This window comes from Polypterus senegalus, chromosome 2 (assembly GCF_016835505.1).
Source record: "Polypterus senegalus isolate Bchr_013 chromosome 2, ASM1683550v1, whole genome shotgun sequence".
Taxonomy (NCBI): Eukaryota; Metazoa; Chordata; class Cladistia; order Polypteriformes; family Polypteridae; genus Polypterus; species Polypterus senegalus.
The window spans coordinates 51,930,751-51,957,831 of NC_053155.1; the positions used below are offsets into that span (position 1 = coordinate 51,930,751).

The 27,081-nt window shown below is 38.2% G+C and overlaps 1 protein-coding gene across 3 annotated transcripts in view; it reads left to right on the plus strand.

Moving 5' to 3' along the window:
* Positions 1–27,081, plus strand: part of bcl9 (BCL9 transcription coactivator) — a 522,554-nt gene that overhangs the window by 486,289 nt on the left and 9,184 nt on the right. For all 3 annotated transcript variants that reach the window (XM_039743665.1, XM_039743666.1, XM_039743667.1), the window contains 2 exons: positions 2,034–2,133; positions 2,575–4,888. In XM_039743665.1, coding sequence (XP_039599599.1) covers positions 2,034–2,133; positions 2,575–4,888 — 2,414 coding nt within the window. The remainder of the gene's footprint in view (positions 1–2,033; positions 2,134–2,574; positions 4,889–27,081) is intronic.

Sequence of the window (27,081 nt, forward strand, 5' to 3'; positions counted from 1 at the left end):
CAGTATGTATTTTTCAGCTCAGTTAGCTTCTTCACCTGGCATGAACAGACCTAATCTGGGAAGCAATTATTTTGAGATTGAGTCAACCCTTTTCCTATGTGAACTGATTAGATAAAGAAGTGGGGCATGGTTTAGTTTAATATGAATGCTAAAAGGCCTCAAAGTGTGAATGTTTAGCTTCTATAGTATATTTAAGCAAGTTGTATATACTGTATCACATGGTTAATTCTAATAAACACAATAAAATAATTCTTGGGGGCAAATGTATTGCACACCTATGAAAGGTACAGGTCATAAAAGAACAGGCTACAAACAAGGCTGGAATTCCAATGTGAAAATGTGTGTAATATACTATGGAACCAAAGTGTTGAAGCAAAATGCTTAAATGGAGTACAATGTTTAAATAGATGTTGGTCCAAGAGGTCAATATTTCCTGCTTGAATGGTAGAAAATGTGCAATTGGAGCTTATGAAACTTGGTCCTTCAGTCTCTGTAGCACAACAATCTTAAACCTGCTTATACCGAGGTGTGGCAGAAAAGTAATGAGACTGATTTTTTATTTACCAAAGTTTTTATTTTTTTCAAACATCAATGTTATCCCCTTCAAAGTAGTTCCCTTGGGCAGCTACACACCAATGGAGATGTTGTTTCCACTGTTGGTAGCAGCGCTGGAAGTCTTCAACCGGTATTGTCTTCAGCATGTGCGTTACACTCTTTTGGATGTTTTCTAAAGTCCCGAAATGACGTCCTTTGAGGACATTTTTCAGTTTAGGAAAAAGTCATACGGACTGAGGTCAGGTGAATAAGGGGGCTGGGGAACCACAGGAATGCCTTTTGAGGTCAACAATTCTGTTATGGAGAGGGCAGTTTTTCGGCACCATTTTGGCACAGACCTTTTGCATGTGCAAATGTTCAGTCAAAATTTGATGAACGGTAAATCTGTTCAAATTTAATTGTTCACTCAACATTCTTAATGTTAAACGACGGTCTGATCTCACAAGAGTGTTCACACATTCGATGTTTTCATTGGTTTTCGAAGTTGAAGTCCTCCCTGAATGGTGTTCATCTTCAACGTGTTTTCTGCCTTCCAAAAATGATTTGTGCCAGCGAAAAACTTGAGCTCAGGATAAAGAATGTTCCCCACAGGCCTGTTTTAACTTTTCAAACGTCACACTTGCCGTTTAATGGCACAACGTTGCTCCAAATTCCGCTGTTCCATTTTGCGTGACACACAACCAAAAACACAACTTCGCTAATAGCAGTCACAAAAATCACGTAGTTAACGGAAGGAGTTGAAACTCGCACTGAGCTATGGGAGGGTACTAATACACGTGCTCTATCAAGGACAACTGCACTGCATTGCCAGATCGCTTGCAGTGTTGCCAGTCTCATTACTTTTCTGCCACACAAAATAAGGGTTGTATTGAGGTTTGTGAAGCCTGCCACAACACAGAAACCATAGCTAGGAAAGCGCTAGTCTAACACAGGCCCATTCGTACATTTGCTGGCACATTCATTTGGGTGTGTTAACATGCATGCCTTTTGGGTGTGAACAAAACATCCATGTAGATGTAGAACATTTTAAACACGATGGAGATCACAGTGCTGTATCTGTCAGACAGCAATGGTAACCACTGCTTTACTGTGCGATTTTTCCTTCCCAAATACATACATTTGTGTTGCTGTTTTGGTTTTGTTTTCTTAGTGCTACTCCAATTAATTATTAACTGCTCCTGCATTTGCCACAAGTCTATATTTACAGTCACCAAATACAGAAATGTGATGTTTTACTTTCATGGTCAGAATAAATAGAAAAAGCTTAAGTTGAACATTAATCAAAGTAGTTTAAATGACAAATAATTTAATTTTGGAGTAAATCTTCCATCTTTTTTTAAAGCATATTCTTTAGAAATGCATAGTTTACTAAATGTTTCATGTTCTTTTTTTTTTCTTTCTTCATTTATTACCTTTCACCTGGCTATATACAAATTTAAAATAATGATTGGCTGGTATGCTGTGTATTTTACTCCCAGGGCTGCTGATGCTGTTGTCAAAGGACATGCAGAATCCATTGTTGCATACCATATGCAGAACATCTCTAACAGTAAACCTGACAAAGGTCATGCACCTGTGGTGAGTACAAAATATACTGTACACCTGTCTCCCCCTCCAACTGATAACGTACTGTACAAGTCACATATCTGTGCTAGATCATATACCACAAGGCTATTGGTTCATTTGAATCCACTGACCTTTTGTGTTATGCTGAATATGTTATGTTGCTTGATATGTACAGTCTTCAGCTGTAAACATGCACACAGCTGTTAACTACACTTGAGATTTCTGAGCTTCTTTAAATAAGCGTCTAGTAAATAAATGTGTTGTAATGTCCATGTCAACATCAGTAATTCTTCCAACTTTATTTCAATTTTAGTTTTTGTATTATGCTACCATTTAGCTACCCTCTTTCAGCTCTTTTGTGGCACATAAATTCCTCTTCAGACACTGTACAAAATAATGATACACATATGTCGTCTAACAATAAATGCATGTATAATTTTATTTTTGTTCTAGAACAACCAAGTAGCACCTGTACGAAATGAGCCGAAGCCCTTGCAGCAACCACCTCCTCCTCCACCCCCACCCCCCCAGCAGGCATCATCGCATCCGCCTGAACAGAATCACCAACAAACATCCAAAGTGCAACCTAGCCAACAACCTCACCAGCCTCAGCAGCAATCGGGGTCTAAATCTGGAAATCTTCCTCAGGACAGTGTGGGTGGAATTGATAATAAAAGTCTGCCAAGCAGTAGCCCCAGGGATTCTACACCCCATGATGGGCCTAATCCTAATGGCACCACTGGTAGCCAGTCAACTACAGGACCCCAAACTGGCTTTTCCTCAGTGGAGATAAAAGGTGATTCAAAAGTAACCCCACAGCAGCACCACCAGCAGCTAGCTAATGAAATTATGTCCAGTATGGAAGATAACCCAGAGGGACTTTCTCAAGAGCAACTTGAACACCGGGAACGATCATTGCAGACTTTGAGAGATATTCAGCGCATGCTTTTTCCAGATGAGAAAGATTTTGCTTTGAAGGATCTTTCAGCTATGAGTCAAGGTTCTGCTGGAGCAGGACCTCAGAATGCAAGCATGATGGAAGGTCTACCTAAAAAGCCCGATCAGGGACCACTTCAGGCTATGATAGCACAGTCCCAAAACCTTGGCAAGCCACCTGGTCCAAGGCCCGAAGGGCCTCCATTTGTGCAGCCTAGCCATCGAGATATGCCTTTCTCACCTGATGAACTTGGACCTCCACCTGGGCCACCAATGAACTCTCAGCAAGGCCCTGATCACTCTGACCATATGACACCAGAGCAGATGGCTTGGTTGAAGTTACAGCAGGAGTTCTATGAAGAAAAGAAGAGGAAGCAGGAACAAGTTCAGCATAGGCCGATGCCTGACATGATGCTTCATCAACATGGCCCAAGGGGTATGATAAGGGGGCCACCACCCCCTTACCAGATGAATCCTGGTGAAGTCTGGGGACCAGGAGGTCCTGAACCCTTTGGTGATCAGATGAATTTGCCCCCAAGAGGCATGCCACCCCACTCAATGCAGCGAATGCCAAGTTTTCCTGGTATGTTAAATCCAGACATTGATGGTGGACCTAATCCCATGCCAAGGCCAGGAATGAACTGGACAGAAGACATGCCAAAGATGGTAGAAGGTCGAGGATTCCCTCCAGGTCAGGCAGTTATAGGCGGTCCTGGAGGCCGTGTTGAGCGATTTCCTAACCCACAAGCAACGCAGGAAGGCCTTTTCCAGCAACAAATGGCAGATAAACAGCAACTTGGCATGCCTCCAGGAATGGGCATGGACAATGTGCGTGGGCCCCCCATGGATATTAATCGCATTATAACCAACCAAAGGCCATTGGACCCTGGCAGTAACAATGGTGGTGGCATCATGTTCCCAAGAATGCCCGTGGATGGTCCTATGAGTCCTTCCAGGATGGAGTATGTCAAGGGCCCTGGTAGGGATGTGGAATTTGCAATGGGTCCTGGAGGTATGAACATGAAGGTAGAGATGAATCTTAATGTTAATATGAGCTCAAACCAACAGATGGTAGGTCCTAAGATGCGAGAACCACCCATGAACATGAGCCCGGAGGATGTCATGAAAATGCGCTCAAGTACAGGTCCACCTGAAAGTATGGGACCCCAACAAAAAATGCTTCAAACCCATCAGTTCCCTGACCAGTCCCAACCACAGGAATTCCTCATGGGACCTAACCGTCAGTTTCCTGGAATGCCCCAAGGCCCAAACAGTTCAAGAGGACCCCGTGGTGAACAATCATTTGTGCCTGAGCACAGGACTAACATGAGTAATAATTCTCGACTTGGTCACATGCCATCACAGCCTCTAAATCAGCCCCCTAACTCTGGAAATCTGAATGCAGGCCCCCCGCCCAACCAGAGAAATTTGGGGCGCAAGCCTTCAGACCTTAGTGTTTCTGCTGGACAAGTCAATTCTCCCAGTGTTAATCCTTTGAAATCTCCAACGTTAAGGCAGGTTCAGTCCCCAATGTTGGGATCTCCTTCTACAAACCTTAAGTCGCCCCAGACACCATCCCAGCTGGCCGGGATGCTGTCTGGTCCAGTGGCAGCTGCTGCAGCTGCCGCAGCAGCGGCTTCCATCAAGTCCCCACCTGTTATGGGATCGGCTGCAGCTTCTCCTGTCCACCTTAAGTCGCCCTCGCTCTCTGCACCTTCACCCAGCTGGACTTCTTCTCCCAAACCGCCAATGCAGAGTCCTGGGATTCCCCAAAATAGTAAACCTTCACTTAGCATGACTTCACCAAACATAATGGGAAATGTGGAGCAAGGTAAGAAAATGAAAATTTCTCTTAATCCTAATATCAACAACATAATTTTGGAATACAGCATGTGTGCAAGGTTTGCACCGTTCTCTTTTCTGTGTTTTCTCCGCAGTTTAAAATGATGTAGTAAAGCAAAAGTTAGTTTTGAAAAGTTAATTTCTCAGTTACCAGTTTTCAATGTCACTGTACAACTCCAAAAGTATAATGTTTATTCTGTGTTGAATAACTTATATTTTTTGAAAAGTTAAAATATGTTTATATCGTTCTGTCTATGCTTCATAAAGATGTCTTAATATGTGGTACATGTGCATCTGAAGATATTTTTTATTGAACAGGAATGGTTTGGTATTCATATCGACTTTTTTGTGTTCTAGTAAGATCTTGAACTAGAGCAAGGCAGAGAAGATGGAAAACTGATAAACATTTAAACAATCTAGAAAGCAAAATAGCAACAGTCCTTCACTCTTAATTTTAAAACTGCAAAATAATTGTTTCCCTGATTATTCATTTGTAATTGCTCAATCAAATTCATGAAGTATTCAGACCACTTCCGTTTTTGATATTGTGTTATGTTGCAGCCTTGTTGTAAAATCTTTAATGAAAAGCAAAAACAGGATTTTAGAAATTTCTGAAAAGTATTCAAGACGTTTCCTTAGTACTTAGTATGTTTGGCAGCGATGACAGCCTGGTGTTTGATATAACAAGCTTCACACACCTGGATTTGGGTATTTTTCCATGATTCTTCTCTGCACATCCTCTCAAGCTCTGTTATGTTGCATGGACACCATTGGCAGACATCTATTTTCAGGTCTTTCCAGAGATGTTCAATTTATTTTCAACTCTGGGCTCAGGCTAGGCAACTCTATGTACATTCTCAGAGTTGTCCATGAGCCACTTCTGTATTGTATTAGCTTTGTGTGCTTAGTCAATGTCCTATTGAAAGGTGAACCTTCTGTCCAAGTCCCAAAATGCATTGGAGCAGGTTACAGATATCACTGTACTTTTGTCTTATCAGGATTCCCTCATCCCTTTCTAGTCTCCCAATCCCTGCTGCTGAAAACCAACCCCACAGCATGATGCTGTGACCACCAAGTTTCCCCACTGGAATATTACTGCATAGGCGATGAATGGTGCCTGGTTTCCTCAAGATATGACACTAATCTTGGTTTCATAAAAGGAGGCAGACTTCCTTCTGACAATCTGAGAGTCCTTTAGGTGTCTCTTTTTTCTGTGTGTCTTTTACTGAGGAGAGGCTTCTGTTAGACCACTCTGTCATGGAGCCTAGATTAGTGGAGAGTTGCAGTGATGGTTGTCTTTCTGGAAGTTACTCCCATCTCCACACAGGATAGCTAGTGCTAAGCCCCTCTTACCATGGCCCTTCTCTCACAAAGGCTCATTCTGGCTGGATGTCCAGCCCTAGGATAAATCATGGTTATTCCGAACTTCTCCCCCAGCAGCCTTTCCTAGCTCTCCGCCTTGACACAGTTCTGTGTGTAAGTACTGCAGGCAATTCCTATGATCTCATGGATTGTTTTTTGCTCTGATATACATTATCACCTGTGGGAACTTCTTTAGATAGGCGTGTGCCTTTCATATTCAACTCCAATTAAATCAATTGACCAAACAAGGTGTAGAAACATCTCAACAGTGATCAATCGAAAACGATGCACTTGAACCAAATTTTAAAAATCCTAGTAAATGGTCTGAAGACTTATGTCAATGAGATATTTTAGTTTTATTTTTAGTACATTTGCAAAAATAGGTAAATCCTGTTTTCACTTTGTCATTCTGTCACACTTTGTGGTGTTGAGCGTTGATGAGGGAAAAAATAATTATTTTAACAAACGGCTGCAACTTAAAGTGAAACAAGTCTATACTGTGTCAACATTAAACCTTCAAGAATTTCTTCTGAAAGCATAGAGAGAATGACACTTTTTTATTAACTGAAAGATTACAATATGCAAGCTTTCACGGCAACTCAGGCCCCTCGAAAACTTGCATATTGTAATCTTTTCAGTTAGCCAATAAAAGGTGTCATTTTGCTTGGCTTTTCTCTACATTCATAATGGCTAACACGGTATAACACCTTAGGTACTTCTGAAAGCATGATATACTATTTTAAAGGTGATAACGAATGTACATTTTCTGTTTTTGTTACCTTAACATTTACATGACTTTGATTTTGAAGAGGTCATAACTTTTTTCCTAAAAATATATTTCTAAGATTTTCTGTTAAAGGTACAACACAGAATAATTCCAAGGTATCAGATGTATATATATCAGATACAAAGGCAGCAATTGTAATAAAAAGGTGACTTAATTCCTATCAGTTTAGAGAATGAAAGTGCTGCGTGTACAGTCAAAACTGAAGCTAATCATGGAGTTGTCATCGGTCTATCCATCCATCCATTTTCTAACCTGGTTATCCATTTCAGGGTTGTGGTGAGCATGTTAACCATGAACACACTCATGAAACCGCCACTGTGCAGGATTCCAGTCCATTGCCTGGCACATACACTTCTACACCTGATTAGATACATTTTAATTTTCAGCAGAGGCAAAATTAACACGTTTTCTATTACTTTAAAAATCAATATGCCTGCTTGAGCACACTTTGTCACTGTCTTAAGCACTTGCCAAGGTTCTGTTTTTGCACTTACTAAGTGGGCACCATAGATGATTATATTTAAAACAGTTAAAGCATAGAAACTATGTAATAAATACAGTATATACAGTTACTCTTTGTGTAGAGAAATTGATTTCTTTAGGATTTTCTGAGTGCATTGTCAAAATCCACCATGTCACAGCCATTTGAAGGTAGGATTGGATTTGTGTCTGGAGTTAAAAACAAAAAATAAGTAATATTTTAATATAAGTAATATGTAAGTACAATGAGAACTGCTGCTGCGTTCTGGTGCTTAACCCATCATATTTGATTCTTGCCAGAGAAGCACAGTTTTATTAATATTAATTAGTTATCATCCGGAAGTATTAGTCCTTCAAAAAAGTTTAGAATATTAAATGATTATTGGACTTTAAATGAACAAACTAACCCTGCTGTCATGGTGATTCTGGCAGTCTCCCAGCTGCTGTCTACTGTTCGCTCTTCTCATATATTTCCCAGAACACCGAACAGTGGTGCCACCTATGAAACGTACACCCAGATTCAAGTCAAAGGCAGGACTTGGATATGAGATGGCATGTTAAATCACAAAGTGTATTCTGCCTGTACTGTAACCACAATTTTATTCTTTATCCAAAATGCTCAGAGCGTTCATTCTGAGAGGGAAGGAGGCAATCTGTTTCTCCAAGGTTTTCTCAGACCTTTCTCACCATTTAAAAAATGTTGAAGCAGTCATACATAGATCAATAATAATCTGTGATTTTATATTAAAATATTTATATATCTTAATATGAGGAGGGTTTTCATAATGGTTGACTAAGAGGTACTTGATTTAAAATTAGTTTTATTCTTTTCAATTGATTTAAATGTTCTTCAGCGACAGGTCATCGGTACTTGTGCATCACATGGGAAAGCCACCCACCGAAACTATATGAAACTAGGGGGCTACGCTCGCCAACCCCCGTTTGGTTTTCCAGATACTTTTAAGATTTTTTTTTCTTTGAATTGTTGCTATTTTATTAGTTTCACTTTTATTTCAGAACTTTGTTAAAAACAATAATTGGAATCTTTCGAGTCCCAACGTTCTGAATCTTTTTAATGAGGTCAGTGAGACGTGTTTAATGACTTTGTACCATAATTCAGGATAGGTTTCTCTGTTTGGAATTTCAGCACAGACAAAACGATCTACATCATCAGCAGTTAATAATTTTTTTGCAAAGTAACTAATATATGCATGTGAGGTAAACCCCGTTTTTGAAATTCTCTGACTTAAACTTCAAAGCCTTACAGTATGTATATACTTCAGACATATCACCTTTGTCCATATATTCGATCTCTATTCGCCTTTTCATTATTTCTCCAAGTAATAATTTCTGTTTGTTTACACTAATGTGATGTTTACTTTCTTTGTTTTGACACTTATGTTTTTTTCTTCTTTTATATTCTGTATCTTGCTCTGCATTTGTTTTGCGCCAACATTTTTTTTTTTTTTTGAGTCTTTTGAATTCCATTATCTTTTGTTTTCATTATCTCTAACCTGCTCTGCATGTGTTTTGGCCACTTGTTTTTTAACCTCTTCGGCGTTTTTACTTTGTTTTCTACTCTTTGTCTTTTATTTTTGACCTCGCTTTGACCTATTTTTTTCAAAAACACCTGGGGCCTCATGTATAAACGGTGCGTACGCACAGAAATGTTGCGTGAGAACTTTTCCACGTTCAAATCGCGATGTATAAAACCTACACTTGGCGTAAATCCACGCACTTTTCCACGGTACCTCATGCCTTGTCGTACGCAAGTTCTCCGCCGGTTTTGCAAACTGGCGGCACCCAGCGCCAAAGCAGTGCTACTGTTCTTGTGTGATTACTCATTATTTTCATGACGCGGCTTTATAAATACACAGAAACTAACCGCATATTGTTTATTAGTGTAACGCATCTGATTGTAATTAACTTGTAACAATATAATGGTCCAGGGAACAGCCATAGTATTCCAAATACCATAACTGCTTTAGCGTTGTTACTCTAACTGCACCACCTTCTTCTTTCAGCTGCTCCCGTTAGGAGTTGCCACAGCGGATCCTCTTTTTCCATATTACTCTAACTGCACGACTTGGAGTATTTATATCACTGTATCTGAGTGTGAATCACAGCAGCAGCTGATCGGAAAGAGAATTATCGGTATACAGCATCAGGCACACGCTACCTCAGCCACGGCAAAACGTTTTAAAGCCTTTCCTGTACAGACCTCGCGGCTCAGAAACAGTTTAATCCCAAGAACTTTAAATGCACTCAATCAATTGCTCCTTGTAGAACTGTTTGTACTTATAAGTACAATCACCCCACTGTAAACTTGCACTACAGTTATAATATCTCACAACCTGGGCCACTTTATAAAGCGCGTATATACATATGATGACGATATCATTTTTAAGGTGAAATGCAGCAAAATATGTTTGTTAAATTATACACATAAAACTTTAACTTCATTTAAATAATCTATATTCTTCACTGGGAGTGTCGTGAAGGATAGAATAATTAAACATGTACTACGAAGATATTTCAATGTTCTTTAAAACATTTTGAAGAATCGGTGCTAAGCTTACAGATAGCTTAACTTCTATTACAGAGCTGATTTTATGGCGATCGGTTACTTGGGGAAAGAAAAGCAAGGACTCTTGGGGCGGCCACGCCAATATATATTGAATATAAAACAGAAAGAGAAAATAACAACACAGCTAAAAACGCGACAAATTTCGACAAAAGATAAATGCTTGTCATGAGCACGAGGCTCATGAAGCACATGTTTAATAATGTGCTTTAGCTCCTATCATCATGAAAATGACATCACGTATACATCTCAGTATTTTAGTTATTCAGAGAGCTGTAATATCACAAATGTAATGGACTCTGTGTCCAGTTGGAGGAAGAGAGCCAGTTTAAGAAGCAAGTAGTGATTCACACACAGATCACATACGAGTAGAAGATCAAATACAAAACAAAGCATTTAACGTGCTACTTTAATTACGATGTGATTTGAGAAACTGGTTAATTAAACGATTTTAAGATGAAGTTTATAATGTTCTACTAAATGACAAAATAAACTACGTGATTAAAGTGGAAATGTCGAGATTGAAGTTGACATTTCGTGCTTTTTCCTCACTGTGTGCCTTTTTTCTCTGTACCCTAATAAGCTTTCACATGACACTCAGACAGTGGGCTTACAACTCTTCTTTTCACGGCAACTTTGATATGTGACTTCTTTTTTATTTCCGGCACTGTGCGATTTTGTGAATGTGAGCTTTCAAGTTTCTCCAACACGCTATGTCACTCGATCAACTTCATTTTGTTGATTATACCACGGTTTATTTGAACAAATAGTATGTTTTTCCTTTGCCTCCACTTGGTATTCGCTGAAATTCTTATATTTTCCCCGTGCTTTTCTCATTGTCTTTTCACAGAAGGCTGCGCTTAAGGGCGATTTATAATGATTTGCATATTCAAAGAGGCGTAATTCTGGGAGGATTTAGGGCGTTACAAAATGCGCGTGCACGAAGCGTTAGTTTTCACGCTGATCGGGATTTATGTGGCGGAAGAACGTGGAAGTTGGAGTACGCACAGATTCCTGCATCTGGATTTTTCTGTGCGTAAGCACATTTCGGCTTTTGTGCTTAAGCCATGTTATAGTGCGAGTTCTACGCACGGCGTTATACATGAGGCCCCTGGTCTGTGATGATTATTTTTCCTTTTTTCGAGTAATAATTTCCTTTTGTTTGTGCTAATGCGATCTTTACGATCTTTTAGTGACCTCCAAGTCCAGCTCGAAAAGAGTAGAAGTAAAAAAAAAACAACCAAAAACTGACAGACGTAGTAAAGTCTCAGAAAAGTTTTACTTGAACAATCAAGAAAAAGAACGGCAACTTCGTAACCCCAAACACAACCTTCTAGCACCCTCTCCAACCCCGACACCGCATCAATCAATACCCCGCTGTCAGTCTTCTGTGCTGTATTCTGCCCCCCCCCTCAACCGTAACTAACAGTCACTCAAAAAAATAAGAAAAAGGCTTCAAAACCTGGCTGGGACACTACAATACTTTCGAATTTTACTGCTTTCATATTCTTTACCTTTCTCTGCATGTGTCTCGCGCTATCGTTTATTTTGAGCCTTTCGAATTCCACTGCTTTCATAATCTCTAATCTGCTCTGCATGTGTATAGTGCCAACGTTTTTGAACGTCTTTATGAAGTTCTACTTTGTCTGTTTACTCTTTATCTTTTAATTCTGAGCCCAATTGGACGTCGTTTTTTTTTCCCAATTCCACTTGTTCCTGGCTAATTATTACTTTCTTTATTTTCTGAATTTGCACCTAGATTATTCTTTTTTTGCATTTTTTTCTCTCTAACGCTTTTGAGTCTCTCTTCTCCTCGCTGCTCTTTCTTCTTCACTTAGTAGTCGACATTTCATGTATAACGTGTTGTCCTTATACACTTTATATGTGCTGAGAACCCTGGATCTGTGTCTGCTCAAAGCCTTGACACAACTGAGTGTTTTGCTTCCCGTGGTCTTATTTGATATTGGTTGTAAGTAGGGCGTGTCTTGCAGGAATCTCATGTTCTACGTCCTCGCTGCTGCACCGCTAAATACGCATGCAACGGAGTACATGCATTAGTGGAGGTATTGAACAGTGAAAATGGATAGAAAACGTTCTGAAACTGAAGCTGTAGCAGATGATAAAGTTGAACATGATGACACAGAAGAACTTGCTGAAAAAAGGAGTTGTGTCTGTTGTCTGGAGATACTTTGGTTTTAAAAGGTCAGATGTGGACCATTGTGTTCAAATTTGTGAATACCATTTCCTTACTACTGGATAATACTGCAAGCCAAGTTGTACTTGTTTTATTTTCAATACTGTGCAATGTACCTGGGTACTGTGTAATAGTGTGACAACATGTTGTCTTTATTCTCCACATTTACACTTTAATTTCGACGCTTATAACAAGAATAAAGTCGACATGTTAACTTTATTCTTGTAATTTGTCATTAAAGTAGAACATCATAAACTAAACTTCATCTTAAAATGATTATTTAATTTACTAGATTTTCTCAAACCCCGTCATAACTTAATGTAGCACATTAAATGCTTTGTGTTAAGTGTTCTCCGAGCCATGTTAATTGCTACGTGCTTCTTAAACTAATTTCGTCTTGCACTAAGAGGAGGTGCAGGCAACGCTCGCCACACAGAATACATTAATTTCATGATACTCCTGCTCCCTGAACATTTAGAATGCTAAGATAAATACATGATAACATTTTCATGATGAAATGTGTTAAAGCATGTATTAATCTTGTGGGGGCACGGTAGCATGGAGGTTGCACTGCCGCCTTGCAGCAAGGGGGTCCTGGGTGTTCCCTGCCTTGAATTTGCATGTTTTTCTGGTGGGTTTACTCCGCGTGCTTCAGTTTGCTTTCAAAGTCATGTAGGTTTCTGTTATGCTATATTAACACTGCTAGTGCATGTATTAGTCATATTCACCCTGCGATGTGCTGGTGCCCCGTTCAGGATTTGCTCCTGCTTCGCACACAGTACTTGCTGGGATGGGCGCAACCCTGAATGGATGGCTTAATTAAACATGTATCAGAAAGATTTTTTTAAAGTTCTGAATATTCCTTGGTTTAAGTTTATAACTACAGTGAACCCTCGTTTATCATGGTTAATCCGTTCCAGACTCTACCGTGATAAAGGAATTTTTGCGAAGTAGGATTCCTTATTTATAAATCGAATATTTTCGCAGAGTATAGAAAACCTGTTTACGACCTTCTAAATACGTTTTTTTAACATTATTAGAGCCCTCTAGACATGAAATAACACCCTTTAGTCACCATTACACTCGTATTACCCGATATATTAGACAAAATAAGAGAAAATAAGACATATTAGACGTTACAAATATATTACTAGGCGCACTCGCCTTTTAAGGTGACCGACTTTTTTAGGGGTCCTTTCATCGGAGCAACGTTTCAGCCGTGGCATGGCCAAATGGGGAGGCAGCTAGATGGATGAGGTCTCCAGGACTCTAAAAATATCCAAACCTAATTATGTCATATCATCTACTGTTAAACCGTACTTCTAAAATTTTTATTATTATGCTGTCTTAAGGAATTGTTCTGTTCTGTATATTGTATTGTATTGACCCCCTACTTTTGACACCCACTGCACGCCCAACCTACCTGGAAAGGGGTCTCTCTTTGAACTGTCTTTCCCGAGGTTTCTTCCATTTTTCCCTACAAGGTTTTTATTGGGAGTTTTTCCTTGTCTTCTCAGAGAGTCAAGGCTGTCAAAAGGCAGGTCCTGTTAAAGCCCATTGCGGCACTTCCTGTGTGATTTTGGGCTATACAAAAATAAACTGTATTGTATTGTATTTTATCCTCAATTTTTGTGCACTCCATGTGTACATCAGGCATGTAAGTGTAGAGAATAAGAATATCAAAGTATCCATTCATAACATCTCCGGAAACCTAAGTTTTTTTTTATCCCCTCAAGTGCCTGTCCAAAGTCATACAATGTCAGCCCGAATCTGTACCGCTAAAGACGGAGTTTCATGCACTAAATAAGCTATAGATGAGAATAAGCAAGCACCATCTCCCCTGATATTTACTACGTGGTGAGGCATTTGTACTCCATCAACATTAATTATTTCCAGAGACATAATTTTGTCTATTGTTGAGTGAAGCCATGAAAGTCGAAGCGTGATATAGCAAGGGATCACTGTAGTTTGAATTTCACAAAGACGTTTATCATGTGGTGATATGGAGAAAGAAAAAGGAAAGATAGGAACTGGTGAATTTGGTACATCAGATAGAGACAGCACGCATGCAATAAAGAAAGCCCGCTCAGAAGATCATCCATTGATTTCCATGTTCGTGTCTCCAACCACCAGATCATGAACCCAACACTTACACAATATTTAAGTTACACCTGTGCGATACCCATTCATACATCCAGTTTTTTGGCACCTCGTCACATCTGCCATAAAGTTATCTACACTGAACATACACCTTGGGACCCCTTACTGTGAGGGGGCAGCACTACCACCACACTACCGTGCATGTTTAATACCTGCTTTAATTCATTTCATCATGAAAGTAATATCAAGTATTATCTTAGCATTCAAAATTTTCAGAGAGCAGGAATATCATGAAGTGAATGGATTCTGTACGGCAATCCAATACGATGCCAGCGCCTCCTATTAGTGCAGAGGAAGTCAGTTTAAGAAGCGTGTAGTGATTAACAACTGGGTTGGGGAACACAACACAAAGCATTTAATGCGCTACATTAACTTATGATGGGGTTTGAGAAAAATCTAGTAAATTAAACATTGATTTTAGGATGAAGTTTAGTTTACGACATTCTACTTTAATGAGCAAAATAAGCTACGAGAATAAAGTCAAAATGTCGACTTTATTCTTGACATAGTTTTTTTTTTTCTTCTTCTTCACTGTGGCCCTAATACGATTCTGTAGTGCTATACCACAAATAGTATTATAAATGGAAGTTGCAGTTTTACTATTTATGTATATAGCTTAGCTTGAAGCAAGGTCCATATTAATGCAGTTTGCTTTAATGATGGTTCAGCTGGTAAAGATGCCATCACTAAGTTGCACTTGTTTTATTTTATTTTTACTTGGTGAATACTTTGTAATGCTCCTGGGCTTGAAGTCTCAAAGTAATAGTATTATTACTGGAACTTGCACTATTATTTATTTTATTATTATTTATTAGTTTAAATATTATGCAGTTTAATGATGGTAAATGTGTTTAAAAAGTCACTTTAGCCTGACGGAGATTGTTAACATTAACAGAAAGTGTAGTTGGTTTACAAAAAATATTTACTGTTTGTTCCTTTTGTAAGACATTGTTCAGTGCAATACAACTTTTGACAAGTCTAAATGCCTCTTTGGATGGTTAAAAATATGTTGTAAAAATTTTAGTTTAAGTTGTTTGCATAGTTTGTTCAATAAAAAGGTTCCATATTTTGACTGCAACTGTCATGCAGTGTGATTCCTTCTCCATTAGTGCTACCCCCTTGAAAGCTATCACTTTATGGGGCCATACAAACCTGTATTAATACTTGTGTGCACATTAAAATTATTTTTGTACAATATACATGACAGTGGAATAGGTTATTCTTAGCCAGTTTACTGCATTAATTGCAGTGGAAAATGTGGTTAACATCCACTCATGTATGGGAAAAAAATACCGTTGAATACTGTGAAACCGGGATAATATCGAAAAATACCGTGATCTAGAATTTTGGTCATACCGCCCAGCACTAGTGTCAACAGTCAATGACATCTTCAGGTCGCTGCTGTGTTTCTCTAATTCAGGTTTCTGACACCTGAGGATTTGCTCCATGAAAGTGATGGTATTTGATTCAGTTAATTGTGAACAGCATGAACGTTTTGGAAATTGTGTCATCATATGGCAAAAATAGCTACATCAAATATTTGAAATTTTAAAATGTGTGCTTTAGCTTAAATGTTTAAAGTGTAAACATTCACAGTTGTAATAGAGATTTGTCATTTATCATCGTCTAACAGAGGTCCATATAGGACACGATCCCTAGTAAAGCATCCAAAATCAAAATTAACATTAACATCCATAATCCCTGAAATTGAAATAGTCAAATGATACCTCACAAGCTTATGTTTGAAATTTGTCATTTTTAAACTTCTGGAAGTGGATCTTGGAGGGCTACAACAACAACATTTATTTATATAGCACATTTTCATACAAATTATGCAGCTCAAAGTGCTTTACATGATGAAGAAAGAGAAAAAAGACAAATTAAGTAAAAATTAGAATAAGGGAACACTAATTAACATAGGAAAAAAAGTAAGGTCCGATGGTCAGGGAGGACAGAAAAAACAAACAAAAATAATAAAAACTCCACACGGCTGGAGAAAAAAAAAAAATTCTGCAGGGGTTCCAGACCACGAGACCACCCAGCCCCCTGTAGGCATTCTACCTAACATAAATGACCTCAGTCAGTCCTCATTGTATTCAGGGTTCTCATGGAAGAACTTGATGATGACGGTCATGTGGACTTCTGACCTTTAATCCATCAATGTAAGGACATACATCATGGTGCTTTGATTAGGTGGTGGTGGCGCAGGTCGCCACCCCAGAAAACCGGACAAAGAACAGAAGAGATAGTAGACCTTAGTACGGATTTTGGAGCCACCATGAATAATCATGATGATTAATTGAATATACAGAGCATCAGGATTAAACTAAGATGAAGCTATGAGAAAGCCATGTTAAAGTAATGCGTTTTCAGCAGTGTTTTAAAGTGCTCCACTGTATTAGCCTGGTGAATTCCTATTGGCAAGCTATTTCAGAGTTTAGATGCATAACAGCAGAAGGCCGCCTCATCACTTTTAGGTTTAGCTGTTGGAGTTCTAAGCAGACACTCATTTGAAGATCTAAGGTTACGATTTGGAGTGTAAGGTGAAAGACATTCCAAAATATAAGATGGAGCGAGATTATTTAAGGCTTTGTAAACTATAAGCAGGATTTTAAAGTCAATTCTAAATTACACAGGTAACTAATGTAGTGACATCAGAGCTTAGAGAGATGTGCTCGGATTTTCTTTTCCTAGTTAGGATTCTAGCAGCTGCATTCTGTACTCGTTGCAATCGATTTATGTCTTTTTTGGGTAGTCCTGAGAGGAGAGCGTTACAGTAATCTAGTCGACTGAAACCAAAAGTGTGGATTAATTTCTCAGCATCTTGCAATGTTATAAGAGGTTTAACTTTTGCTATATTTTTTAAGTGGAAAAATGCTGTCCTAGTGGTCTGATTAATATGTGATTTAAAATTCAGGTCAGAGTCAATAGTTACCCCTAAATTCCTTAACTTTTGACTTTTAATCCTCATCCATTCAGAAACACAAGTAAGACATTGTGTCAGTGAATCAAGAAAGTCGGGTTCGTCAGGTGCTATTGATAAGTACAGCTGTGTGTCATCAGCATAGCTATGGTAGCTTACGTTGTGCCCCGAGATAATTTGACCTAACAGAAGCAGGTAAATTGAAAAGAGCAGCGAACCCGGAATAGAGCCTTCTGGAACACCATATAGGATATCATGTGTCTTTGAGTTGTAATTACCACAACTAACAAAGAATTTTCTCCCTGCCAGGTAGGATTCAAACCAATTTAAGACACTGTCAAGAGAGGTCCACCCATTGACTAAGGCGATTTCTAAGTATATTGTGATCAATGGTGTCAAATGCAGCACTCAGATCTAAGAGGATGAGAACAGATAAATGACCTCTGTCTGCATTTACCCGCAAGTCATTTACTACTTTAACGAGTGCAGTTTCTGTGCTGTGATTTGTTCTAAAACCTGACTGAAATTTATCAAGAATAGCATGTTTATTGAGATGGTCATTTAGCTGCATAATGACTACCTTCTCCAGAACTTTACTTAAGAAAGGCAGGTTAGAAATAGGTCTAAAATTTTCAAAAGCAGAGCAATCGCGATTATTTTTTTTGAGCAGGGGTTTAACTACAGCAGTCTTAAGACAGTCTGGGAAGGACTCCCGTATCTAATGATGAGTTTACTATGTCAAGAATACTATCGATTAGCACGCTTGATACTTCTTTGAAAAAACTTGTTGTTATTGGGTCAAGGATGCAGGTGGAGGGTCTCAGTTGAGAAATTATTTTATATAAATCGTGTAAATCTATCCAGGTGAAATAAATCCCGGTACTCCATTTTAAACAAATTAAATTAAGTGGTCAGTATTGGGGAGATGTACTATATTATTTCTAATATCATTCATTTTTTTTTATTAAAAAATACAGTCATCCCTCCTCGATCGATAGGTGAAAATCCGCGAAGTAGAAGCCATATGTTTGCATGCTTTTTTTATATATTTTAAGCCCTTATAAACTCTCCCACACTGTTAACATTATTAGAGCCCTCTAGACATGAAATAACACCCTTTAGTCAAAAGTTTAAACTGTGCTCCATGACAAGACTGAGATGGCAGTTCTTTCTCACAATTAAAAGAATGCAAACATATCTTATCTTCAAAGGAGTGCGCGTCAGGAGCAGAGAATGTCAGAGAGAGAGAGAGCGCGACAGAAAAACAAACAATGAAAAAATCAATACCTGCTTTTAAGTATGAAGCACCGCGATAAAGTGGCATTTTGTAGAGGAGCGTCAGTATCTTCTAGGCAAACAGCCTTTGTGCAAACAGCCCCTCTGGTCAAACCCCCTCCGTCAGGCAGAGAGAGTGAGAGAGATAGAGAGAAGCAAACAATCAAGCACCGCGCGGGAAGCATATCTTATATCATTGAGGAGTTTTAGTTAATATGCAATACATGCTCTGATTGGGTAGCAACTAAACCATCCGCCAATAGAGTCCCTTGTATAAAATCAACTGGGCAAACAAACTGAGGAAGCATGTACCATAAATTAAAAGACCCATTGTCCGCAGAAATCCGCGAACCAGCGAAAAATCCGTGATATACTGTATATTTAGATGTGCTTACATTTAAAATCCACGATAGAGTGAAGCTGCAAAAGTCAAAGCACGATATAGCGAGGGATTACTGTACAGCAAAAAGCCTCACAAGTTTCACTGGAAGTATTTTGGAGGCATTCCATTGAGTGACCTGGATTTGGCAGATGATCAATCGTAGAGAATAAGGGATTACTAGCATTATTTATAATTCTAGAGAAATAACAGCGCCTCTCAAGACGGACTATGTTGTTGTATTCTTTTATTTTAACCTTCAATATTTCATAATGGACAGTCAGTTTAGTTTTTCTCCATTTACGCTCAGCTCTCCGGCATGTTCTCTTAAGATCAGACACTCTTCCACGGTATAACAGTACTAGAAGATTTCTTTAACTATCTTTTCAGGTGCGACTATGTCAGCAGCAGCTCTCACCTTAGTATTAAAATTTTCCACCTTACTATTTACATTATTCTCACTATTGTAGTAAGCACTACAAATGGACTGGTTGCTTAAAATGTTTGTACATTTTGAAACTGCTGATGAATCAAATAAGCGTTTTTTAACAATATGCTTCTCGTTAATATTTTCTATCATTATTTCTGTATTAAATAATACTATAAAATGGTCTGATAGATCAATATCAATGATCTGCTTCACATCAACTTTTATTCCTTTGGTAATTACTAAGTCTAACATATGACCTGCTTTATGTGTAGGCTGACAAATGTGGTTGCTCAAATCAAGAGTCCAGGAGGTTCATGAATTCTTTTACTTTCGGGTCACACTGATTATCGATATGAAAGTTAAAGTCACCGAGTATTAGGAGTGTGTCATAGTTCGTAATTACAATTGACAACAAGTCTGAGAATTCCTCAAAGAAAGATGCACTGTATTCAGGAGGTCTATACACAGATAATACTAGAAACTGAGAAACTCCATGAATAGCAACGGCAACATACTCAAAGGACTTAAGTTTGCCAAAGCAGACATCTTTACACTTTAACCGGCTCAAGTAAATGTTTACTAAGCCGCCACCTTTCTTACCTTGGCGATCCGAATGAGCGAAGCTGTAATTTGAAGGCACAGATTTGATTAAAACAGCCGCACCATCTGAGCTAAGCCACATTTCACTTGGTGCAATAAAATCAATTTTCCTATCACTAATAAGATCATTGATGGAAAACGTCTTGTTGGTTAATGCTGTAACATTTAATAGAGCCATATTTAATGTTTCAGAAGAGCAGCACTGAATTGTATGTGCGTTATGGGTATTTGAGATGGTGATTAAGTTATTTTTATTAGCGCCGCTCTCTGTATATTTTTTATTTAATCTATAATCTGTTTTTATAGTTTTAATACATTGTTCATCTAGCGGTGTAATTATAATTTATTTATTCATATTTATGTCACACTGCGTAGATTTTTTTTACATCCACTGAAGTGAGTTATTAGAGTGTTAATGCAGTGCACTTTTGAGGAAGATTTTCTTACCGAAATTCTTACCGAATTACCTTAGCAATGTTTTCGGAGAGGACCCAGACGCCAAATCTATTTGGATGCAGACCATCCCGCCTGAAGAAACGAGGCCTCTCCCAGAAGAGGTCCCAGTTGTCTATGAACCCGATGTTTTGACTCTCGCAGAAGCCTTTCAGCCAAATGTTTAACGCCAGCAGACGACTGTAATACTCATTTGATCTTCTAATGAAAGGTAAAGGACCCAAGATGAAAACTCTTGCAGCCGGTGTCCTCTCCTTTGTGGCTTTAATTAGTGTTGCGAAGTCCGCCTTGAGAATCTCCGACTGTTGGTGTCTCACGTCGTTAATCCCAGCGTGTATCACAATGGATCCCACTGCTCTGTTCTTGTACCTTTCGAAGACTGTCGCCGCACGTCTCATAACATCTTGGACATGAGTACTGGGAAAACAAGAGACAATAGATTTCTGAATAGGGCATGCAATGGTTAGGTTTCTTACGATTGAATCACCAATCACAAATACATCACCCAGGGTTGAAGGCAAATTGGGGGCACGTAGAGGGTCGAATCAGTTCTTGGTGAAGATGCTTGCCTGTGCTGATGGAGGTGTTCTAGCCTTAAACCCCCGCCTGTATAGCTGAAACCGGCCGGATTTTTAATCTTTGGCGTCGCCACACCGACGGCAAGGCACGGGGGTGAGGCTCATTTGGCCTTGAAAGTGAGCGGCACAGCGTGGAGTTGATGTCACCAAACCGCGATTTGCTCTGACAATTTCTGATGTTGGGGAGGATTTTTCCAGCAGATCCCTCGGGTGCCGCCTCCTGGACAGGAGTTTCTGGATCTGGATGTCGAGAGCCTGGAGTTCTTCAACGACGTGGTTCATCTCCCCATTGGTCATTGTTTGCTTCCGCTTTGTGCCCTAGGAAAGAATGAATGAATGAAAGAGAGAGTGAGTGAGAGCAGAAGCAAATTGGCCAGTGGATCTGAGCTGTAAGGCTAAGGGGCTTAAGAGCAATAGAAAAAAATTAAATATCATATTGATGATTAACAAACACAAAACAATATTCAACATGCGTATATTACTAATCCAGTTTATTTAGTGAAAGGAAGTAACTTTGACCCTTTGTATTCCATCAGGGGTGGACTCTTGGTTTCGGTTGGTGTTTCATGTAAAAGTTAGTCCTTCTGATCACTTTTGTTAAAGACATCTTTTGGTTGAATCTTTATCATAAGAGTGTAATTTCCTGCACAGGGTATGGTCCAAAAACGGACAAAAGCTTAATAATTAAACATCACGACACATCAAACAGTATATCTCGTGGATTTTCTTGTACTGGTGAATTGAGGCACTGGGTTAAAAGAGAAAAACTGAAGTGATTTCAAAGCATTCCTAAGTAATTCTTACAAACACAAAACATACAAATGGTGAATTTAGGTACTTGTTTTTCCTCCTACAACCAGGAGCCATTTTACTGCCTGTGCTCTTCTCAGGGCTCTTGTTGTTAAGTGTAAATGTCTAGAGTCCTTAGATGGCCTACTAATCATGAGGTTTGCCTCCAGCATGCAAGTCAACTCAGATTATAACTTTTACTAATGGAGGTTTTTAACTGATTAGTCATTAACCAATGAATAATTGACATTTAAATAAGCATAAGCTTTTTGTAAAATTTGAGATTTATTTGTTTTTTTCCCTTCCATACCTTACAATACATAATTTTATACTTTTTAGAAAATTCGATTTTTTGGAGCATAGTTTATCATTTACCCTGGAAGTTGATGGTGGTTGTTAATGATAACAAGTTTCACTGGAATATATACAGTACATGGTGTATGGTATTGTCTACATAGCATGCAATCTCGTGGGGAGAAAAGCCACTTCAGCTTCTCAATTTTTTTTATTTTTAATAAATTTGCAAAAACCTCAAGTAAACTTTTTTCACATTGTCATTTTGGGGTGTTGTGTGTAGAATTCTGAGCAAAAAAATTAATTTACTCCATTTTGGAATAAGGCTGTAACTAACATAACAAAATGTGGAAAAAGTGATGCGCTGTGAATACTTTCCAGATGCACTGTAGTTTTACAATTGTGAATATGTTTAAGATAAATGCTTAGATGAAACAGGATCAGGACGAGAAGCCACACTTTTGTTGGCCAGGTTATGAAATTGCTTGTACGGTGTGCTGTCTTCTGTAGTCAACATAAAGTCCAAATATATTACTGATGCTATTTGTTTTCTCTTTCCTACATTCATGTACTTTACTCCTTTACCCGCTTAATTACATTGTAAAGTCCTTATTTGTAGCTAGCATCTCCTAATATCTGTGCTGAGTGCTGCTCAGAGTGGTATTATTTGTTGGCCAATGTGTACTGTCTAAAGAATACAGTTTCAAATAACTGGCATGCAAAGAGAACAACTATTCCCCAAATGTATTCAGATCAGATAAGTTCTAATTCTCAGTTTTGTCTCCCCAGCATTCTTATTCTACATGTTATTACTGAATTTTCCATTAAGATGAGAAAATAAAAATGTTGAGTACATCATCTAACTTCTAAAAGGAATGCTGAATTTTCTTCCTTTTTAGTCATTCTGGTCTGTGTGTATGTGTGTGTGTGTATATATATATATATATATATATATATATATATATATATATATATATATAAAATCTCCATCTATTTATAAGAGCTTCTGTAAAAAAAACAAAATAGTTTAATCTCCCTGTTCCTCTCTGTAAGCACACAGACCTATGGTCCTAAAATAAAGGTGGTTATATGTAATGCAAACTGAACTTTTTCATGTTTCCAAAACATTTTATTTTTTTTATACTATTAAAAAATACAGCTTCACAGTGATACATTGGTGATCTAACTTTGCTAAGTAGTGCTCTCAAACAAACATTGATCTAAGGATGTAAAAGCAATGTCTGCATATGGCTGTAAGTTTAAAGTGTTTGCTGATGATATTTTTCCATTTTGACAACAAATGATTTTGTTTTCAACATTAAAAAAATCAGTGTGGCGTTCATCTCATTGCTGATGTAACTTTGCTAATTAGTGGTCTTCAAAGAAACATTGATGGATTCTGAACACATGTAATGACCGCTTGCATTTCTCCATCTCTGTTTTTGCATTCTGTATCCTACACTTGACACATTTGACGATTTCAAAATGTTCCTGTTTGGTGGTCCTGCATTAGAAGTGCAACAGATGGTGCTGCACTGCTGCTGCTTCTTCTTATCATAGTGTTCCTCGTATTTCTAAACAGAGGGGAGGATATATTAGAGTTGTATCATTCAAGCCAGCATTGGAAGGAGTCTGAAGAATTTAGAGAGTTTACTCTGTGCAGTCTCCAAGACAATAAAGTCAGTACTTAGCTCAGAAAATTCCTCTGAAAATCTGTATATTACTCTTTGACTAAATTTTAAAGTTCAGTAATTATCAGGGCTTATTTACTGGGATTAGCGACCAACACGTCAGACTTGACCTTCAGTTTTTTCTTTTTTTGGTTGGGAGTCACCATTGAAGTTCTTCCTCAGAAGGATGTCGTTTTTAACTTTGTCAGTACTGATGCAAGATCACAACTGCAGGAAGTAGAGGCTGATTGAAGAGCAAGGGATACGTTATGGAGAGCAACTATTGTATGGCCATTACCCAGAGATCATCACTGGGGTTTTTTTAATTTGGTAATCCTTAACAGAGGAGCACCAGCAAGCTGAGATCAAAAAGGAAAACGCACGAGAACCCAAAATGAGACGCTGCAAAGAATTAGTAATACAAATGGACTAATTATTGAAGAAAATAACAAAAGCATATAGTGAAGATAACAGAGAAAGGAAATGCATAAATAAGGATATTAATACAATAGTTAACAATAATAAATTTCAATACGTGCAACCTACAATAAATAAAAGAAATGAAAAGCTTTGACACAAGATGCAAATTCTAAACGCAAGTACATTTTTTAAAGTGTTACCATTTTCTAATCCATAGTCAGTCATGTGATCCATAGTCACATTCAGTATGTAAGAGATGAAAAGTCCCAAACAGAGCAAAAAAAAGAAATTGTGTGGCCAGAATGCTGCTGCTGTTTCAGTTTAAGTACCTGTTTGCTCCATAAGCACACTCAGATTGAAATATGTTAGGGTCGAAATGACAGCTGCCAGCAACTATAGAATGATCATGAGAACAGGTGAAGAAATGAGTCTGATTACAGTTGGCCAACTGAACAAATACATTTAAATGAAGACGGGGTAGCACAGTCACAGTTGACTTTTTTCACAAAGGAATAGCTGACGCTGTGAATTTTTGGGAAAGTACCAGGGATGGTGTGGTAATAGGTATGAGGTCATTCTACCATGTAGCGCTGTCATATTAGACATCCTAAGTGAAGTTTACAACGCATACAGTCTAACTAATAAAACATAAAGGATGGTTTAATTTTTCTTCCTTGTAATTTATCTAGTACTGAATGATTTTGTATTTTTTCCCTTGTTGCTTTGAATATTACTCAGATTTTAAAGCTACTTGTGATAATATGCTTTGTAATAATGTACTGTACAAAATATTTATTAAAATATTTGCTGCTGTCCTTATTTTTTTTTTAAACATCCACACTTTGATCAAAATAAACAATATTATTGAAATATAAACTAAAAAGGTGGTGGTTATACAGTAAATGCAAAGAACCAACTTAAATAAACCAGTGTTATACATTCACCTAATTTTCTAGAAGGTGCTGACTGAACAGCCAGATTGTGCTGCATAGAATTCTGTTGTCCCCACTCCAAGATGAAGTTACTACAGGAAATTTTATTGTTGTGCATTTTTAACCAGTAGGCAAGTTTTACTGTAGTGTCCTTTGACAACAAATCATTTTCTTATGTTAGTTTAACCCTTCAAATGCTGACACGATGCTGTGCCCTGTGGGACATCCCCTGTTAGCTGCACTGGACATTGTACCTTTTTTACATTGATTGACCATCGTAACCTGTAGTACGGATGATCCAGACTTTAAAAACAGATGCCATGTATGATGTTTGTATGAGCTGTGATCAAACAAATCTGTTGAAGTCAATAATGGGCCAAAACAGACCCAAAAGGTAAGCAAAAATATTACATTTGGAAAATGTTGGGCATATATATATATATATATATATATATATATATATATAAATTAAAAAAAAGATAGGGTGAGAAGTCATCCGGGAGGGGTTCAGAGTAGAGCCGCTGCTCCTCGGCATCGAGAGGAGTCAGATGAGGTGTCTCGGGCATCTCATCAGGATGCCTCCCTGGTGAGGTGTTCCGGGGAAGACCCAGGACACGCTGGAGGGACTATGTCTCCTGGCTTGCCTGGGAATGCCTTGGGATTCTCCCGGAAGAGCTGGAAGAAATGGCTGGGGAGAGGGAAGTCTGAGACTCTCTGCTTAAGCTGCTGACCCCGGGTAAGCGGAAGAGGATGAATGGATATATATATATATATATATATATATATATATATATATATATATAAAGTTAGGTAACAAAACTTTTAGGGTGTTTAAAGTTTTTTATTTTGGAAATGCTAGTAAAGTCACAAGATTTAATTTTGAAAAATAAAATATTTTTACTGATTTTAAGCCCAAAAGCTTGGGTCCAATTTGACCCAAAGACCTTGTGATGGTTAATTGTTCATGTCTACAATATTTGAGTTAGGCTGTGAGGACCCCACACCATTGTAATGGATATCAAAAAAAAAAACAATCCTTAATGCATATAAAATATTTCATGTTTTTCTTTGACGTATTTGTTGACATATTTAGCCTTTATATATTTTGACTGTGTAGCTTTCATTAAAAATGCTAATTCAGCTTTCTGCAGGTGCCAATACCTCTACCTAGAAGTACACTGCCTGAATAATTGTAGGTGTGTGTTTATGCTGATGTAATAATGAATTCTCTTACAGTTTCTAACCTGCGTATCCATCTCAGTGACATGGGGTGCCAGTGTCCATCTTGGCAGCATTGGGCACAAAAGAGGGAAACAACTTTGGATAAAGAGCCAACAACTTCATTGCAAGGGTACACTTGTGCACCCGACCACACTTACTGGAACATTTTAGGGTTCCTAATTAAAATATTGCGGTGGGCTGGCGCCCTGCCCGGGATTTATTCCCTGCCTTGTGCCCTGTGTTGCCTGGGATTGGCTCCAGCAGACCCCCGTGACCCTGTAGTTAGGATATATAGCGGGTTGGATAATGGATGGATGGATAATTGAAATTTTTTTTTCTATGTAGTAATAAAACAATTAGAAAGAATTATATGTATAATTATAAATATTTAGTAAATGTGTAAACATTCTCGTGAAACAGGTTAAATTCTATGAAAACGAAGTCACCATAACCAGGAGTAAACAGGTTTAGAAACATTCAGAATCTGATTAAGTGGTAGTGGAAATAAAAAAGGAAGTCGATTAAAAAAATAACACTGCAAAGATCACGTCTTTCCAAAGTGTCCCAGCTGTGTTTGCGTAATTCCGTTTTATGTTTGCACATCATAAACCAAATAGGTTTCATTTATGATTGTGCAATATTTAGAACTAC